Source organism: Salminus brasiliensis, chromosome 9 (genome assembly GCF_030463535.1).
Source record: "Salminus brasiliensis chromosome 9, fSalBra1.hap2, whole genome shotgun sequence".
NCBI lineage: Eukaryota > Metazoa > Chordata > Actinopteri > Characiformes > Bryconidae > Salminus > Salminus brasiliensis.
Genome location: NC_132886.1, coordinates 26,550,966 through 26,570,113, shown reverse-complemented (window position 1 = coordinate 26,570,113; position 19,148 = coordinate 26,550,966). Strand labels below are relative to the sequence as shown.

The following is a 19,148-nucleotide window of genomic DNA, read 5'->3' as shown; positions in this document are numbered from 1 at the left end:
GTAGGTGTCCCGATACTTTTGTCCATGTAGCGTATAATGTACTATCTGCTTCACAAATGCCCAGCAATGCAGGCCCATCACACATACTACAGACTATAAGAGCAGTATTTGTTCGGTGAGAACTCTTTTAGAGGGTCAGCAGATCTGATATACACAGGCCAGAGGTTCAGAGGGGATGTTTTGACAGCCTGGAGAGAAGAAGACCTTGTTTAAACAACTTTATTCTTTTTTAAAATGTAATCAAAATGACAGTAGTTACAGAGGAGCACGCAGAGTTACATCGGCGAGTCGTTCAGCAGCTCTCAGCGGGTCGTGACTCTCTTGTCATGATTATCAAAAATCCTAATGTGCCTCCAATTGAGAGAAAAGTCTGCCGTTGATAGAACAAGCTGGAAAATTGTCCTCATCTGTCAAAGTCTCGTTGCTTTGCGATTATTTCACAAAATAGTCATCCATTGCAGGATTCAATGTCATGTGAGCACACACACACACACACACACACACACATCCCACCCACGCACACACTCGCAGAGATAAGCTTGGGAGTCAAATTAGTCAAATGAGTCCAGTTGAACAGGTGATGGACAAAGAAATAAACCCAAACAAAGACACAGAAGGGACAAATCCAAATCCCAAAGCAGGCCAGTAATCCGTTAACAATTTTCTCTGGTGGCCACGCTGAACAAAATTCAACCCAACTGATTCACAGCTCTGTTCTGAGTTAACTCAACTGAACTAGAAGATGCAAAGCAGCTCATGGACCTGGTTAGTAAGATCACTTACTTACTCACGATTCTCCATAAAGGTCCTTAAAAGTTAGTGGCCCCTTCTATTTACTCTGGTTTTGCAGTCAGCCATACCGTAGAAGCTGAGCCCTCTACTTAGTCATAGGGGGAGTCTTAACCAGCAGGTGGGGAGCGGAGGAACTACCTGTGTTACCTGTGCTATAGCCCAACACAGACTCCAAGCAATTTCAGCTCAGTAAGAGGCAGAGGCTTCCGGACTGTGTTGCACTATTAAAAAATGTGAATCGGGAGAACCTCGGACTAACCTTGTAAGTTGAGCTAAATAAAAAAAGCACTGTGTAATCAGCTCCATTTGAAGCTGAACTAACTTATTTATGTATATTATTTATTTAATATTTGAGGCTGAGCAGTTCAGCAGCTAAACATATTAAAATAGAGTATTAAAATAGAGATGTTTACATTTTAAGACGTGAAAGGAAGTGTGTGTTGTGTAACCAGCGGTAGCTTTACAGGAGAAAGAAATGGGGTATTAACTACAAAGGTGCCTTAGAATGGAGAATGATGAAGTGGGCATCTGTGCTGAGCTACCTCCTAGCCTTGCAGTGGTCCAGCCGAGGCCATTCAGCTAACCGACAAGATACCAGGATAAAAAAGACAGTGTTCTCATTTCTGTGCTGAAAACAAAGTTATCAAGATCATGGCTAGACATGTTGATTCTGTGTGAGCCATCACACTACCTCTCAGTAAACCAGCCAATCAGAGCAGAGCTCAAATAACAGGGTTGTTAAATGTGCTACTTATAAGAACAGATTATAATACTTAAAAAATGCATTCTATGGCACCTTTTTAAAACCTCGAATCTAAATTCAGAAGTCAAATTTCAGACCATTTCTGTTGGTCCATTCATTGGCAAATGTTCCCCAAACTTAAAAGGCAGCTGCCTATGTAAAAATAGAGAAATGAGAGAAATAGAGAAATGTTTATGCGATTTTGGTAGCGATAATATGCATTTGTGTTCATATGGCTGTAATACAAATCTAAACTTTTTTTGTGGCCATCAGAAACTATGTTTTCAATTATTCTGTCATTTTGTTTTAATTCGTTATATCATTTACATCATCACGTTCATCTCTGGACTCATCTTAGAGAGAGATAGGACAGTAGCTCTGATGCTGTGATGAGGGTCTTTGGTCTTGATAATACCAAAACACTGGTGAATGATGTCAGTAGGAATTAGTAGTATGTGCCTACATATGACTACAGTCGATTATGTGAACGCAGTGACGTATTCAAACCGTCAGTGAACCGTCAGTTTCAAACAGTATATTGCTTTTGAAATGACTGTAGTTTAGTATCCATTAGAGCCTTGTAGAGAACACGGGTAAAGGCTTGGAAATGTAATATTTAAACATCATTGAAGCAGTCACTGGCACGACTATTGCAGGGAATTATCTCGCAAGTATCACAAATGATTCATCAAAAGTGTAAAATGGCAAAATTAAGCTCAGTAAAATCAGTAACGTTTGCAGTAGGATATGAAGAGTTTCCAATCAGTGTGTCGCTTGCTCTTAAAAAAACAAGGTATGAAGGGCTCCTTTAACGATGCCATAGAAGAGCCTCTCTTTAAAGTGTAAAGAATTATTAAACTGCAAATAACTTTTACATCATTTCTACAAACCTTAAAAAGGTTATTCACACAAGATTTCTTTCACAAAGATTCTTTCTTAATTGAATCAAAAGTGGTTCCTCTAGGGCATCGTTATACCTTTATTTTTAAGAGTGTAGAAAACAAAAAACCCCACAAAAATATAAATCTAAAAAATATATATATAATAGAAAGAAAAAGGAACTGCATCCAAACATAGGCTCACGCACATTTACACACATACGGGACACATAAGGGTACACAAACTCACAAGCGCCTGTCTTGTAACGTTGCATTAGTAACACAAAAACTCCCAAACAAATAAAAAAATAATATATGTGCATTAAAAGGATCTGTGCAAAAATGTAAAATATGGTTCAGCTCTAGGCGTGGAAAAGTTGAGCAATGCTGTACTGTTGCAGGTCGGTTACAGTAAGCAAACCTTTCCCGGGTTGGAGCAGAAATCGTAAGCACAATATTCTTTTTTTGTTGTAACTGCATTAAAAAATTTAAGCAAGAAAATTTGTACTAAAGGCTTCAAACCTCCTCCTCCAAAAAAAATCAAATAAAATAAAAATCAAAGAGAAAATAAGAAAAACCTTTAAACATCAACGTAAAAAAAAACAGATCACCCAGAAACCCATTTCAAAGATATATAAAGTTCTACTAAGTTCTCCTAATCATAAATTGGAGATGTACACCTCTGATTTTCCTTTTAAAGCGATTTTCCAGACCCTGACGAAACATTTTCCTTTGTGGCAAAAGGAATGGACGAATCCGAGGGGAACGCGATGCTTCCAACTGCGCTCAGTTCATCTGCTCCAAGGTCAGAATGGGGTCCAGTGGGCTTTGAGTACTCAGGAGCTCAGCCTGCAGTTAAAAAAACAAGGGCCAAACCTTCTCAGTGTGCTCCAGAGTCATGGCTTCCTTACCTCCTTCTCGTGGCTCGTTTAGGTATCGAGCTGTTGAAACGCAAGACTACCAGTTGTTGTTTTATCCTCAGGAACTGTTAGCTCAATGCTGTCGTTTCATATTCATATGGAGGGCCGTTGAAACAGGGTGGGGTGGGGTGGGGTGAAGGTGTAGGAGGGATTACAGTTTGTACGTGGATGAGTGAACTTGAGGAGGAAGCAGGGCAGTGCATGGGCTCACAAGGTCAAAGGTTGGGACCTCAGCACTGCTCGGACTCGATGAATCCTTCCTTTTCCTGGCCGACGGGCTCCACCTCGGCGTACGCCGGATGACCTGAACCCCGGCGGAACTTCATTGCAGGCCATCGACTGGGCCGTCGCTGCAGGGGAAAAAAAAAGAGTGTTGGACGTTTTCACAGATAACATAGCAGCAGTGATTTGGATGCAGCAGAAAGATGATTTCTCTGATTTCCTCTGAATGTTTAAAAGGTTTTTTCTTCTCCTGTGAAACTGTGATTTTGGACATACAAGGTTTCTATATGTATTCCATATTTGTTTTATTATGGGCAGAGTCTCCCATCTAAAAAGTAGTTGTGGCAGCTTACAGTAAAGCGACTATTGTTAACTAGTGGAATGATACAGGTATGGTGACAAAGTGTGTTGTTACCAAATATAGACCATAAGAGTAGAGCGCTTTTCAACTTATCAAATGGTGAGTCTGAAACTGATGTACCAATGTTCATGTTATCACTCTCACATTATATACTGAAATCTCATCTGTGCAAAATAATCTATAATAATAAATAAATAATTAAAAAAATAAATTATAACTATGTTTGAGTTATATATTTTTTAATTGAAATTTCATCTGTAGACCATAATTATATATAGTATATAACCATAACTATATATAGACCATAACACTAAATGTGTGTAAATTGTAAATGTATATTTATTTACATTGAAACAAATGCTGCGAAAGGCCAAATCACTGCGTTGTTGTTTGTAACTAACACTGGTGTCAAATAATTCCATCCATCCATCAGTCCACCCACCCACCTACCAACTCACTTAGCCATCCACCTATCCATCAATCCATCCATTCATTTGTCTTCCCCTCCATTAAACCTTCCATTTACCCACCAATCCACCCATCCATTAATTCATTCATTAATCAATCGATCCATTCCTCCATCCATCCATCTGTTAATTCATCCACCCACGGATCAACCCACCCTGTTATCTATCCTCCCATTCATCCATCCATTCTTCCATCCACTCAACTATCCATCTATTCACATTAATCCAACCATCAAGTCATCAGTCTATTCACCTACCTACCCATCCACCTACCAATCCACCCATCTGTTAATTCATCCACCCACCGATCAACCCACCCAGCTATCTATCCTCTCATTCATCCATCCACCCATACATCCACTCATCAGTCCATCCACTCAATTACCCATCCACCCAGCCATCCATCCATTCACCCATTCATCCGTCCATCCACCCACCTACCTTTATACCCATCCACCCACCCATCCATTCGTTCAGCAATCCATCCATCCATCCATCCATCCAGTCTGCATTATCCAGTCAATTCAAGTCTCTTTGTTTCTGTTTGCATTACAGCTAGACCTTACTTATACTCTAAAACCTAAGACTAACAATCATGCAAAGCCTCGAATGAAGCTGTTCAAATGAGTGATGCTATAAAGTCGTATCTGTAAACAAACAGAGACTTTCAGCAGAAGCCAGCTTGAGTGGGACTGCTGAAGCTGTTCTGTGGTTATGTTTGATGGGGACCTTGACTGCAGAGCATTCATTACACTTGTGCTGCTCAGGGAGCTGTTTACACACAAGCAGCTGTACTGCAGCTGCAGAGTAAGACAGAAATGAAAGTGTTCATATCCTTGGTGATTTGAAGAATGATCATTACAGGCCACCCTGACGGAGGGGCAAGGTCAGTGTGAATTATGATCTGGTGCACAAGCTTTAATGAGGGCATATAATTATAATGAACCACACAGAGAGATGTTTGAGTGCAGGGCCTGCAACGATTAGTCAAGAGAGTCGGTCATGTCGATCACGAAGAACTGCTTAAAAGGCTCATTTCTGGAGTTTGATATATGGTGTCTGTGGTCCTGCCGGTGGCGTCTCTTACAGGCTATCATTGGGTACTGTTTAGTTACTGCAGTGGTAGAAGTCACTGTCATGTGAGCTTATTTAGCATATCATTTTATTGAAGACCTTAAATTACAGTGTAAAAAGGCAAGACACGAGCTAGCTGTTTACCTCTAATTCAGCTTGCACTGTCAAAGGTGCAAAAACAAGTATTTCCTGAAGTGTGCCTTGCCTAGAGGGTCATTGAATCTAGTCCATGCCCGCCCCATGAGATTCTAGCAGCATACAAGTGCTAAGCTAACAGCAATGCAATATTTTATGGCCGATTTGGTTTAAATATGAACCTTCAAAGCTCTGATTTGAAGCTTAACATATTGACATATTGATAATAAGTCATATTTTAGCTTGCATAACTCCATAACACAGAGCTGCCGCTGCTGAATCCTGGTTAAGCTACCACTCACATGTACAATCAGGTGATGTATCTAGGACAGAATGTCTAGAGCAGGGGTGAACAACAGGAGTCCAGCACAGTAAGCTGATTTCCCTGCTCTAACAGACCTACTAAAGCTGGCAATTAGCGGGTATGCTGAATCAGGTGTGACTAAGAAGGAAAAGCACAAAACTGTGAAGGAATCCGGCCATTCAGGACCAATCTTGCCCACCTCTGGCCTAGAGTGATGTTTCACAGACGCAACAGATTCTAACTGTTGGAGGTTAACCTGAAATCTTTGGCCTAGTTCCACCAATAATGTCCCAACCGATAGTAGAGCTTTTTACCTGCGTCTACCTGGATACTGCTGAGAAAAAAATGGATTGGAAAGTTGTCCTGTTTAGCTTTTCAAGAATTCAACAATTCCCTGAAGGCCTAGAAGGCCCTGAGGGGTTCCCATTGCTGCTACTAAGTGCTAAATGATTGGTAAGTAAGGCTAAGTAAGGCAGGTCTTGCTCACTGGCATCAGAAATGTACAAAAGACACTATGTTTAGAAAGTCCTGAAAGAACCTGGGGCTGATCCACGATTTAATCGCTCTCACTCATTCAACTCACAATCCCTGTCACCAATAATTTGATCGATGGCCACTCAGCCTCAGCACACACACACACACACACACACACACATATACACACACAAACAATACCTCAATGAAGAAGAGACCCGCGGCAGAGCTAGGGTGGTGGTAGATGTACACGGTCACCAGGACAACAGCCACCATCACCAGCATCAGCATCAGCATTCCCAGAATCAGGCCTGTGTGGAGAGGGTGCTTGTCGCGCTCTGCTGTACTCTCTGCTGCTGCAGCTGGAAAACACACAAACGCAGACAAACAGTTTAGATCACCACAATCCTACAGCTCTCACTCAAACACAGACTAGTAAGCTACCTGCTCCTTCTCTGTATACACACAGTCATGAATGAAATCCTGAAAGAAAATGAAAACTTTCATTCCTCAAACACCTCCCATCAAAATCACCATCTCTTTCTGATGGTACATGTTATCCTTTGACATCAGCTGAGGCAAGAGCTACCTGTAGGTCCCGTAATGACATTATAGCAATATAGGAGATTTCTTTACGCATCTTGTGGTCTGCTATTGGGCTGACTTGTAGGACAGCCTGACCTGGCCATGTCGGCAGTTGTGTTCTGAGATCTTTTTAAATCTACAACCTTCTTTCTGAAGGCCCCAATAGCTGTTTGGATCTAACATGGTGATTCCATGCACTTCAACAAGCAAGAGCAAACCAAACTAAAAATCTAAAAAGTTTAAATAAGATAGAAGAATAGAAGAGTGCAAGGCAAACCCCCCCCCCCATCCCCCGAACATCACAGAGAACATGATGTGGTCCCTCAACACCTGCTCCATAGCCAAGAAAGCCCAGCAGTGCCTCTACTTCCTGCGGAGACTGAGGAAAGCTCATCTTCCTCCTCCAATCCACACCATGTTCTACAGAGGGACTGTGAAGAGCATCCTGAGCAGCTGCATCATGCAATGCCTCAGACCGCAAGACCCTACAGCGAACAATGAGGACAGCTGAGAAGATCTGAGCCTAGGGGTCTCTCTCCCCTCTGTCACAGACATTCACACCACACGCTGCACTCGTAAGGCCATCAGCATTGTAAAGGACCCCACTTATCCCGCACATGGACTTTTTTCACTGCTGCTGTCTGGCAGAAGGTACAGGAACATCTGTGCTGTCTTTTAAAAGAGAGTTTAAAAGAGTTTAAAAGACCCCTACTACCCATAGCCTTATTTAACATATTAAACCATTTACATATTTAACCATCTACACAACACACACTTCATCTCAGGAAGTTCTTTTTGATGGGCTGATTAGTTGGATCTAGGCCCATGCGTTTCAGCAGGAAAACAACCAAAACATGCAGGACAGTTCCCACAGACAGAAGGGGGCAGTGTTTAGCCTGTTATCTGCACTGCTGAACCATTTCTCAACAGAGCTGTGTTGTGGTCTCATGGACAGAGACTGAGTGATGGTGAAAGGTTAAGGTTGTACAGCTTGATTTGTTATGTCTTTAAGGACACCGCTGGCAGGCTCCTCTGCCATCAGTGACCTCGCCGCATTGATGTCCAGGTTTTGTTTTTAAACAAGAGAGGACCAGAACCAGACAGAAGCTGTTCCTCATAAACAGAAAATGAGGAACGCTGATAACAAGGATTAAATCCATTAGTCAAAAAGAAGAAAAACACGAACGCTCGAGCTTTCAGCATCTGCGTCACCTCACCACTAATATGTCTGACAGACGTCAATGATTAAAAACCACAAGCCAAAGAAAAATCCCCTGATTTAAACAATGCCTGGTATGTTTCCACTGAGGAGCAATGCTACAGCGGAGCACTCTCCTCTCTATAGATGTGAGTTCAGAGAGGACATCAACATCTCTTCACAAAGTCACGGAGAAATACACCCAGAACCTCGTTTACACCATTTCTCACTAAAGCAAGTTTCTTTAGCGGAGACATGTTTGGTGCGTCTATAGGTTTACACTGCCCAGCTGATCACCAACGTTGATAGATGTTGTTATCTGCTTGAATGTAGGCCATGATGTTCGCATTAGAATAATGTCTAATGCCAACGTCAATTTGAGGTAGAATAGTGACGAAAGCTGACGTTGATATTTTGTTGAATTCAACGTCTTCCAAACGTCAAATACCAAAATCATATGGATGTAAAATGGCAACATTTAGTTGTGAGGTAACCAAAAGACTTTCAAACACGTCTGCCAAACCTAATGTTAATGTTAACGTCCACACAACGTAAAAGTCTAACAATGTCAGACGTTTATATGTTGTTAGTCATAAATCATGGTGTTAATCAATCAGAATTCAACATCTGTCTAATGTTGAAACTTAATGTCAACCTAATGTGACTTTGAATTCAACGTCTGTACAATGTTGGGTTTTGAATTCAACTCGATTTTCATTTTTGATTAACTTTCTTGATTGACATTGTTGATTAACAATGATCTGTCAGACAGATGCAACATCTTTCTGACTTCCAATTGACGTCCGGTGCCTCCTGGGTAGCGCAACAAGGCTACAGTAGCAAACAAGCAATGAAGATGACTGTAAGTACAGTAACTAGCATTGTGTAAACTATGCTAAAAGCACCACATACTAAGTAACTGAGTACGCTTAAGTAGACTTTCCTTTATGGTTTCTGACACTGTGTGAAATTCAGGCTTTAAGCTACTAGTGTCCTTCTTTAATGGAAGCCCATTCCCACCAGATAGGAGAGCAGCTTATCAAAATATTGATTATAACAGTGTATTAATTAGTATATTTTGACATTAGAGGTCAAAAAAATAAATAAAACAGTAGGATGCTAATTACTACTACAACCTAATGGGCTTGTACTAGCATGTTAGTGCTAAGCTAACGGCAAAGAACTTGAAAGCTATTTAAGTTGTTTAAGATGAACCACAGCTTATGAAAGACATTCTACATTTGATATGAAGCTGTCAGTAGACATGAATCTATAGTTTAGCTTGTCTATATGATATGCGGTCAAACGTTTTAACGGAAATGAGGTCATTATTTCAAGATGCTAAGTTGAAATTTGGAGTTTTGGTGGTGGTGTCTCCTCCACCTGGTGGGAATGGGCTTCCGTATGTGTGTGGTTTTAAGAGTAATTGGTAAGATTTAAGCTTCTATAGCATGTTAGCTGCATTAGCCTGCTAGCTCCAGTGCAAGCTTAGTAAGAAGTAAACATGTGTTGGCTGATCAGCTGAGGTTCAAGCTGAAGTGTCTCAGCAGTCTGCAGAACTGCTGGCCTTTGTGTCGACTGTAGTGCTCAGCTACAGCTAAGGCTTCCCTCCTCTCTGACTGAATATTCTGCATTCAGCAGCCTCTCGACCTGAACAGAGTGCTGGGGGGAGATTAGCATCGCTCCAGCCTAGCGTTTCCACACACACACACACACACACACACACAAACACACACACACACATATGCTAGAGTGCTTGCCATGTTAAAGCTTTTAAAACGAGGCTGTGCCAGGCTTGAGCGACAAGCCTAACCTGAGGTTAACAACCCGCTCAAAACCTGAACTACACACAGGTACAGGAACAGGAAGAACGTGAAGAGCATGATGAGCACGACAGGCGTGAAGAGCTTGAAGAGTACAAAGTGCATAGAGGGTGAAGAGCATGAAGAGAAGAGAATGAAGAGTGTGAAGAATGTAAAGAGTGTGAAGGACAGGAAGAGTATAAAGTGATTAGAGCATGAGGAGTGTGAAGAGTGTAAAGAGTGTGAAGGACAGGAAGAGCCTGAAGGGCACGACGATCGTGGAGAGTGTGAAGGACAGGAAGATCCTGAAGAGCACGATGAGCATGAAGAGTGTAAAGAGTGTGAAGGACAGGAAGAGCCTGAAGAGCACGGCGAGCGTGAAGAGTGTAAAGAGTGTGAAGGACAGGAAGAGCCTGAAGAGCACGGCGAGCATTAAGAGTGTAAAGAGTGTGAAGGACAGGAAGAGCCTGAAGAGCACGGCGAGCGTGAAGAGTGTAAAGAGTGTGAAGGACAGGAAGAGCCTGAAGAGCTCGATGAGCGTGAAGAGTCTAAAGAATATGACGAACAGGAAGAGCCTGAAGAGCACAGCTAGCGTGAAGAGTTTAGAGAGTATGAAGGACAAGAAGAGCCTGAAGAGCACGGCGAGCGTGAAGAATGTAAAGAGTGTGAAGAACAGGAAGAGTATAAAGTGAATAGAGCACGATGAGTGTGAAGAGTGAAGAACAGGAAGAGCACGACCAATGTAAAGAGCGTGAAGACCATGAAGAGCATAAAGAACATGAAAAGTTTGCAATTCCAGTAATTGCAAATTCTCAGCCAAAGCAGCACTGATCTCTAAATTCCCCAGATCTCGATCCGACTGAGCATCTGTGGGATGTGCGGGAACAACAAGGCGGATCTGCTGTGATTCTGCCTTGAGACTTACAGGACTTAATAGATCTGCTGAAATGTCTTGGTTGTAGAGCTGGTCTGACAGTATGTGCACTACCAACAGGGTATTAGGCAGGTGGTCATAATGTTTTGACTCTCAATAAGACAAAAGCTTTTTGTCGGCCCTTCTCCTCTCTCTCTAAGCACATGATTAACTCATTCCTCCTCTCCACACTCATCCACTTTGATTAGCACGCTTATTTCCCTCTCCTCTCCTTCCCTGAGGGTGTGTGTGTGTGTGTGTGTGTGTGTGTGCGCATGATATGAAACATTCACGCACAGGAACACAGCGCACACATGCCAATCATTTATTTATTGGGATAAATTACACAGCTCTCACAGCTGGAGCGGGATTGCTTTATTAATGCTGTCTGATTATTCCCTCTGCTCTGTGCTCCACGCTTCTCATCTCTCACTCCTCTCATTCTGTCACACACTCATGTGCTCCCGACCCCATTCACCACACACTCTTCACTACAGCGCTCTTACGCGCTTCTGCAGCCTGATATCCGCCGTTCCAAAAGAAATAAGCAGTCTGCACTGCCTGCCAGACATGCTTTTAATACAAATGTACGTGCATCTCTTTGTCTCTCTGCTTAATAGCGAACCCTCCGGGATGTCTCAGATCTTCAGAGAAGGTCTAATGATTTCTAGGAACTGAAAATATGCCTGTCATGTTTTGTACATTATTATTTAACGGAATAATCGTGTTTGATATGATATTTAAACTCAAACTTCAAGTTCATTGCTAAGCCTGGTTGAAAACATAAGGATCAAAGTATTAAAATGCCAAATGAAAAACTGTCCAATCAGGAAATGTGTCCTTGTGGTACCTAGGCAGATAATGCCAAGCAAGCTCTCCCATTGCTTAGGACTTCAGGAGCAGAACTGAAGCCAAAACATGTCTGACATAATAAGGATTCTAAAATGTCAGGGACTGGGAATACAAGCCGTAGCCACACCCATCTTGTAATGTCTTCTTCTGCTGGCCTCAGGGGGGAGCTTATGCACAAGTCATGTGCTCCAGTGTGCAAGGGCTAAGCTCTGCCCTTCATCTGAGCCCCATCTTCAGCAGACAGGTGCTGTTCATGACTGGACTGATTAGCATCTGGGATCTAAAGCACATCTGTTATGGATGTTCTTGGTGAAGTCACTGTGATCCTGTGTGTTTGTGGGTCTTTTGTTGTTTATTCTGGGTTTGAGCCTCTCCCACATTCTGTGACCTGGATTATGGTTTCGTCTGGGTTGTACCTACTTGCCAGTTTCTTGACCTCTGCCTGTCCTGACACTGGGAATTGCTTTAGCCCTAATAAAGTCTCTCTGCACATGCAGCTTGCTTTAAACCGTATGTTGTAAATTCAACAATCAGTCCTCATATCCGCCTGGAATTACTGGGAGCAAAGCAGGAATACCCCCTAGACACACACCCACTCACATCTAGGGGCAGCTTGGTAAAGCCAAATAGCATTCAGGGGTGGGAGGAAACCGGAACACATGGAGAAAACCCAAGGGGACACTTGGAGGACAGATTCCTGACTTTTACACATTCACTGGAACATGAAGCTGAATTTCGTAGCTTCATGGTTCATATATTCTACATACATGAATGATATACACACACACACACAAATGAGAAGAGTTACAGCTTAGGGCCTGGTGTTGACACACAGATGTGTTTTAGCAGAAGCTGTTAACCTCGCTCACATTCCATTAAAGCAGAGCAGAGCTAAATGACCTTTAAACAGAGCTAATGGAATTGAACAGGCTTTTATACAGAGGGAGAGAGAGAGAGAGAGAGACAGACGTTCAGATATTTAAGACGCCTCTATTATGTAGAATGAAACATATGTATTCGTGTGTGTGTGAGTAAGTGCATGTGTGTTTGTGCATGTGATGGTATGAGCATGTAAGAGTGTGTAATGGCTAGATTAACGTGCCCTTCCTGCTCCAGTGCTTTTGTAGTGCACGTTCAACAGCCCTTAAAGCTTGTTTCTCTCAGCCACTAATGGAAAAGTCATGTCACACATACACACACACACACATTAACACACTAAAAATGATCCTTCTAATTCATGTACTGTTGCATTCTCTCCTCTACACTTTGAACTTCTCACATTTTTACTTAAAACACTTTAAACTCCCACATTTCCTCACATTTCATGTTGGACATCAGGTTTCAGACTTTCATATTTAGTATAGGATCTGGAAATTAGTCTTTCACGTCACTGTGAAAGAACTCTGGCCCACTCTTCTTGGCAGAGCTGCTTTAATGCCTGCTTTCGAGAATGAATGGCCTGTTCAAGGTCCTGCCACAGCATCTCATCGAAGTTCAAGTCAGGACTTGAACCAGGACGAGGAAACTCCAAAACCTTAGTTTTGTTTCTTTTGAGCCATTCAGAGCAAAAAGATCTCATACAATTCATACATATATGACTAAAAGTGAACCCTAATAAATGAATAACATTTGCACAAAGAAATGTTATACATATTTAAAGACTCACTTTTAACTCACACTATAGCTGCCGTCCACTGATGGCGCTGTTTTGCCAAATACACAAAACCTGCCATGTACTCGAAGAAGAACTGAGAAAATTAAGCTTCTAAAAAAGGAATTAATGGAGAACTCTTGCAGAAACGGTAAGAACTTCACATTCTATTAGGCCAAGTTTAGGGTAAGGGTTAGGTCAAGGAGGATTAGGTTTAGGTTTAGGTCCTGTGACCTTGCACAACACTGCAGAAACTCGCAAAATACAGATCATGAGTTGCTGATCAATTATTCTATTTCTAGGGTTAGGTTATATTTAGGTTAGGTTATGGTTAGGCTTAAGTTTAGGTTAAGGTGTTGGTTCAGGTAAGAAAATTACATGAGTTTAGGTTAAGGTTAGATTAGGATAAGTTTAGAATCAATTTTAGGTGAGCTTGGCTGCTTTGCTATCACAAGCCAGAGCCTGAGAGAGCACAGCTGACCAAGAGTGTCTGCTACCTGGCAATGCCGCATCGGTGGCAGTTCGAAAAGAGGTGGTGTGAACGGGTGGGTTAATTGACAGAACCAAATTGGAAGAAAAAGGGAAATTTTCCACTAAACAAATCTATAATTAGTTTTAGGTGTAGTAAGTTATGGTTGAGGTTAGATTTTGGTTGGACTTGCACTTGTGCTTTGGATTATTGTCCTGTTACATAACCCAATTGTGCTTGGGCTTCATTCTCCTGCAGGCAACATCCAGATCCTGAAAAAGCAAAGCATCCCCACCATGGTGGGCATTATGTTCTCATTGTGGAATGTTAGCTTTACATCCAATGTATCACAACCCATGTCACCTTGCAGCTCTCTGACTTCTCCTTCTAATGGCAGAATTCTGAATGTTGATCTTATCGTAGGTGTGCAAGAACTGCAGTTCCTGCCATATTCATCTGGGTTGTTTTTTAACTTCTTAAATGAGTCAGTCTCATTTTTCTGTGTCCAACATTTGGAGACAATGGCTCTCAACATGGTTTCTCAGCTGGAGTCCTAGAGCTATAGAAAAGTCATTGGTATCCCTTTCCAGACAACTATGTTCATTTTCCTTTCCTCTGGAAGCTCTTCTGATGGAAACAGAGTGTGCTGCTTGATGAGACCTTCAAGCCTTCTTCACACTGCAGGGTTTTTTCTATAAGTGATATTTAGAGTAAACAGGGATGACAGCGATCACGCCTAGTTTATCTGACCACAGATTTGAACTTATTTATTACCAGATTATTAAACATGGCAATATCTTTTTCACTCACAAGTCAAAATCAGGATACACTTTCACAATACTTTCACAATTGCCATTAACTAAAAGAACCAATGCGGGATATAAGCAAGTTGACACGCAGTGCAGCTGTGTCCTGCACTCAAGCAGCTGATCTGTAGTAAGTGGAATTAGTGGAGTTTATCTGAGTCTCACGAGAACATAAACAAAAAGCCAAAAAAGTAGAAGTGGGACACAACTTCCTGCAGAAGACTCTGTTCCCTGGAAAGCAACACTGCCATCTGCTCAAGAGAAAAATACAGTGAGAGAGAGGGAGAGAGGTCTGCAATGTCTATCTGACCTCTGCACAGCTGCATGAGTGATCAATGCACATCCTGGAGCTTCCTGTAGGACCTTTCACTGTCTTAGACAAACACAACCACAATACTTTTGTCAATATAGTGTCCATGTCCATACACACACACACACACACACACACACACACACAAAACACACTTTGGATTCATAGTGACGTAGGGTTAATAGTCAGATATGGTTGGTGGTGTAACTTTACTCCCCACAATGTTTACCCATGGCAGTAGGCCTTGCTGTGGCCTACAACATTATTTGTTAGGTTTAGCCCCTAGAAGCCAAATGAAATTGGATGCAACTGTTTGATCAACTGTGTGGAAACTCTATCATACCACCCAGGCACTGTCTACATAAGGCCGGCCCTGAAAACTCAGCATCTCTTAGCCCAGAGGCTGAGAGGTCTTCAGTGGCCAAGTCAAAGCTAACCCAAATCCTAACCCTAAACACCTGACCCTAATCTTTGTTCACAGGCATGGTTTTTTAGGTGAAAATCACTGGTAGCTGGCAGAACAATGTCCTTAATGTAAAGATCACTATTGTCCAATTGCAATAAAAGTGTATTAACTGGCTGCAAATTTAACTGGACGTTTGGTCAAGTGTGAAAGTTGCTTTTGAGCCTGGGACAAAAGTCGCTGTGTTGTCATGTGACTACTCCAACTACTTCTCCAAGGAGAACGGCTTCTTGTTTGCCGGTGTTCCTGCATGGTGCCATGCCGTGCCTCCAGAAAGTGCTGTTTGTATCCAAAGAAAAGAATGAAAAGCAACTAACGGATAAACTTAAACCCTACAATGATGTACGAACTTGCGCAATCGCTCCGCTGCCCCTGTGGAATTCTTTAAGCGATAATTAGCCCCTCCCCCAAACGAGCCCAAAATCTCGGCCCCAGGTATGAGCTTATGCATTCGGGACAAGTGTGAAAACCCAGGAACGTCCTCCACTCCTTTGTGCTAACCCTATATCACTGTGAAGGCAAAAGCTCTCAACTTCAAGATAAACGCACCTGCAGAGGTTCAGAAGCTCACTTACTCTTCCCAGCTCTGTTCCGCTTCAGATGCAAGGCCCTGAAACCAGTCCCCCCTCTCACCTCCTGAATTGTCTTGATGAAGACACATTATGGCAGGAAGTGGCGACGCAATGCAACACAAGCATACATGACAGAAATGTGCTACTCAGACTTATAACCCTATAAACACTTTCATCTGTCATAATCCAATTCCTCCTAAGACCCTCAGCAGTAATGTGCACAATGCGGTGCAACAGAAGCATGACAAAGCACTTTGGAAAATGTGCTATGACGGATTATGAACACATTCATTTTTCTCATTTTAATTATGCCAGAGGGGCTTGTTTTGCCTGTGACTTGCTGGATTGCCTATTTCTGAGATGTCTCAACTTGGATGCACATCAAAAGAAAAGCACTTGATCAATGAAATTAATGCATTTACATTCTTCTCATTTTCCCTCTGCACCGGAATAGAAGAAAAGAGCACAATAATTTATCACCTCGACATTTTTGCTCTCGGCCAAGTTTAGACGCCTCATGACCTCGTTTTGAGGCGCTGCTTTCTTAGACTTTCAGAAGCTCAAATATCCTTCATATTCAGCTTGGAAAGGAATGACAGTTCCTTCATGTACCTACACATGCTTCCTGTCTTCTAGAAGAAACCGCCAGTGCTGCGGATGACCAGTCTTATAACACATATGAAGGCTACAGGCTATGTTACACAATGACTTGCCTAAAGCTGCCAGAAACATTCTGGATTTGACCGAGAACGACCCGAGGTATCTGTGCCATGCATAACGAAAATAAACACCTCCTCAAGTGCTTCCATGGATGGCTGCACTGGATATGATGGAGTGTTTACCCACCTGACGATTCACACAGGAACACTATAACCGGAGGTTATTTTTACGGCTCATTTTACAGAAGGTAAAAAGTGGCAGAATCTTTACTGATGTGGGAGCACACGTGCAGTCCGTAAACATGACTGACGGGTCTGGACTAGAATCACTTTGGTAATAATTCTGGAAACTCTGGTAATAAATACATTATCCCACCTTATCATGTAAAACTAATCCCACCCAAATAGGGCTTTTGGATATTATTGTTGTTATGTACAATTTTGGAGGGAAAAGGGAAAGTTTTAAGGTCCTGGATAATCAGGGTTTAATTAGCTTGTCAGGTTGGCTAAGGTTGGTTAACCTTTACTAGGAAAAGCAAGGTGATGTACATTGTAGCTTTAAATACTGACTCCTCAAGACAAATCAGCAGCAGTTGCTAAGCACTTATCACTAAAAATGACCATTTCTGAGGCCCACAAAGAAGGAGAAGGCTTTCAGAAGATAGCATAGCGTTTTCAGGCAGTTTCCTCAAGTTTGTGACTTAATTAAGAAAGGGCAGTTATCAGGTTATCAAGTTTAGGACATTCAGAGACAGGATAGCTAGAAGAGCAAATCAGAATTCAGAATTTTAGAATTTCCTTCACCTCAGCCCTATGCCTTCTGAAAACCAGGTCATTAGAAAGGTCATAGAAAAAATCTAGCTTAGCCATTTACAATGACACGCATTTTGAGCAAGGGTGTGCAAACTATTGCATGCCACTATATACTTTCCAAAGGGAGCACATACTGACATTTTCATCCTCACTGCGGGCCTAATGTAAGCTTCAACATTTTGGTCAAAGCTTCGGTTTATTAAGAGGAGAAGAGAAATGATCTACTCTATTCTGCAGTAGGTATCTGCCTCAGGGCAGTGTGATTAGTGTCTCGTTGAGTGGTGTGGGACAGATTGAATGAGTCTACTTTTCTAGCCTAATGCTCTTCTATCACATATAACTTCACATCAGGCCATCTGTGGTCAGTTGGGGAAACGATTGACATATGAGCAGGGCTGGGATGTAACCGCACATTGAGAATACACTCACTGTTTTTTACTTTATAGGGGAATACCTAAACAACCTCCTTGTTCCAAAAGCCCAGCGGACATTTTATATAACTCAACAGCACATTTTACATCTACATCTAATTTTATGTGTTCCTTCACAACCCAGGCTTTTAATAGGTTGGTCAAACGCATTCAGGTTTTTCTTATTAGCTTGTTGAAACCCTGGAGCCCTGGAATGCTGACTGCTGAGAAAGACACTCGCTGTTTCTATGACTGAACAAAACAAATGAAAAAAAGTTTTTTTTTTAATCCTCAAAGTTTGGGCACCCTTGGCCAAACAGCACATTTTGCTACAAACGATTGGTTAATTGGCAGTACCAAAAATAAAATAAAAAAAAATAAATGTAAAAAATCAGACAAACAGATAAATAATAATAAATTAAAATGTTAAAATATAAAAGATTTGGCCACTTTACCAAGTCAGTACTAAGTAACAACCTTTTCATTCTTTTAACTCTCATAGTTTTTGCCGAAGGCCTCTAGTTCTGAGATATTCCTGGGTCATCATGCTGCACAGCCTGTTTAAAGTCTGTCTACAAATTTTTACAAACTAAATATTCACAAAATGGAACACAACTCCAAACACCTCAGTCTGAAATCAGACCACTTTGTGGGGTCACGCACTGTGATGAGATTTGGGGTGTGTTTACTCTGCATCTAAACCAGCAGAATTCGTACTCAACTCAAACTGATTTGTGATTTGGTGAATATCCTTCTTTATGTTGAGGAAAGTCTGGTGTCCACCAGAAGGCCGTAATAAACATGTAATGAAACATTATTTGTTTTTAAAGAGTTCAGTCTCAGGTCTCAGTCTTCTCCTTTATATATATATATATATATATATATATAAAAAAAAAATATATATATAAATACATCACTGCACTTTTAAAAAATGAATACAAGATGATCACCACAGTATGTAATAGTTATCAGTTATTATTAGTAATTAGTTCTTACAATGGTCCTGATGTAATACAGAGCACGGACAAAGCCTCGGCTGATGTTTCCTGGTAAGAAAGGAACATGAAGTCCACATTTCAAAGACGTGTATCGCTAAAAGTATCAAGCCATTTCAGGTCATAATTGTTTATTGTTCACTCAGCAAATGTGATTACAAGTTTTGCTGAGCAGCTTAGGATTTTCCTGTACTGTCGGTAGGCTACTTAAGCTTAAAGCAATGTCCTATTTTGGCTTTGTTCATGAGACAAGTGACTGGGGAGGGTTTGGGTTTACCATG

General features: G+C 41.6%; 1 protein-coding gene across 2 annotated transcripts in view; it reads right to left on the bottom strand.

Moving 5' to 3' along the window:
• Nucleotides 1–201: 201 nt before the first annotated feature.
• The window catches only part of plxdc2b (plexin domain containing 2b), a 160,134-nt gene continuing 141,187 nt past the window's right edge, over nt 202–19,148 (bottom strand). For both annotated transcript variants that reach the window (XM_072688056.1, XM_072688055.1), the window contains 2 exons: nt 6,571–6,731; nt 202–3,682 (listed from right to left, as the gene is read on the bottom strand). In XM_072688056.1, the coding sequence (XP_072544157.1) occupies nt 3,563–3,682; nt 6,571–6,731 (281 nt within the window). In that variant the 3' untranslated portion in view covers nt 202–3,562. The remainder of the gene's footprint in view (nt 3,683–6,570; nt 6,732–19,148) is intronic.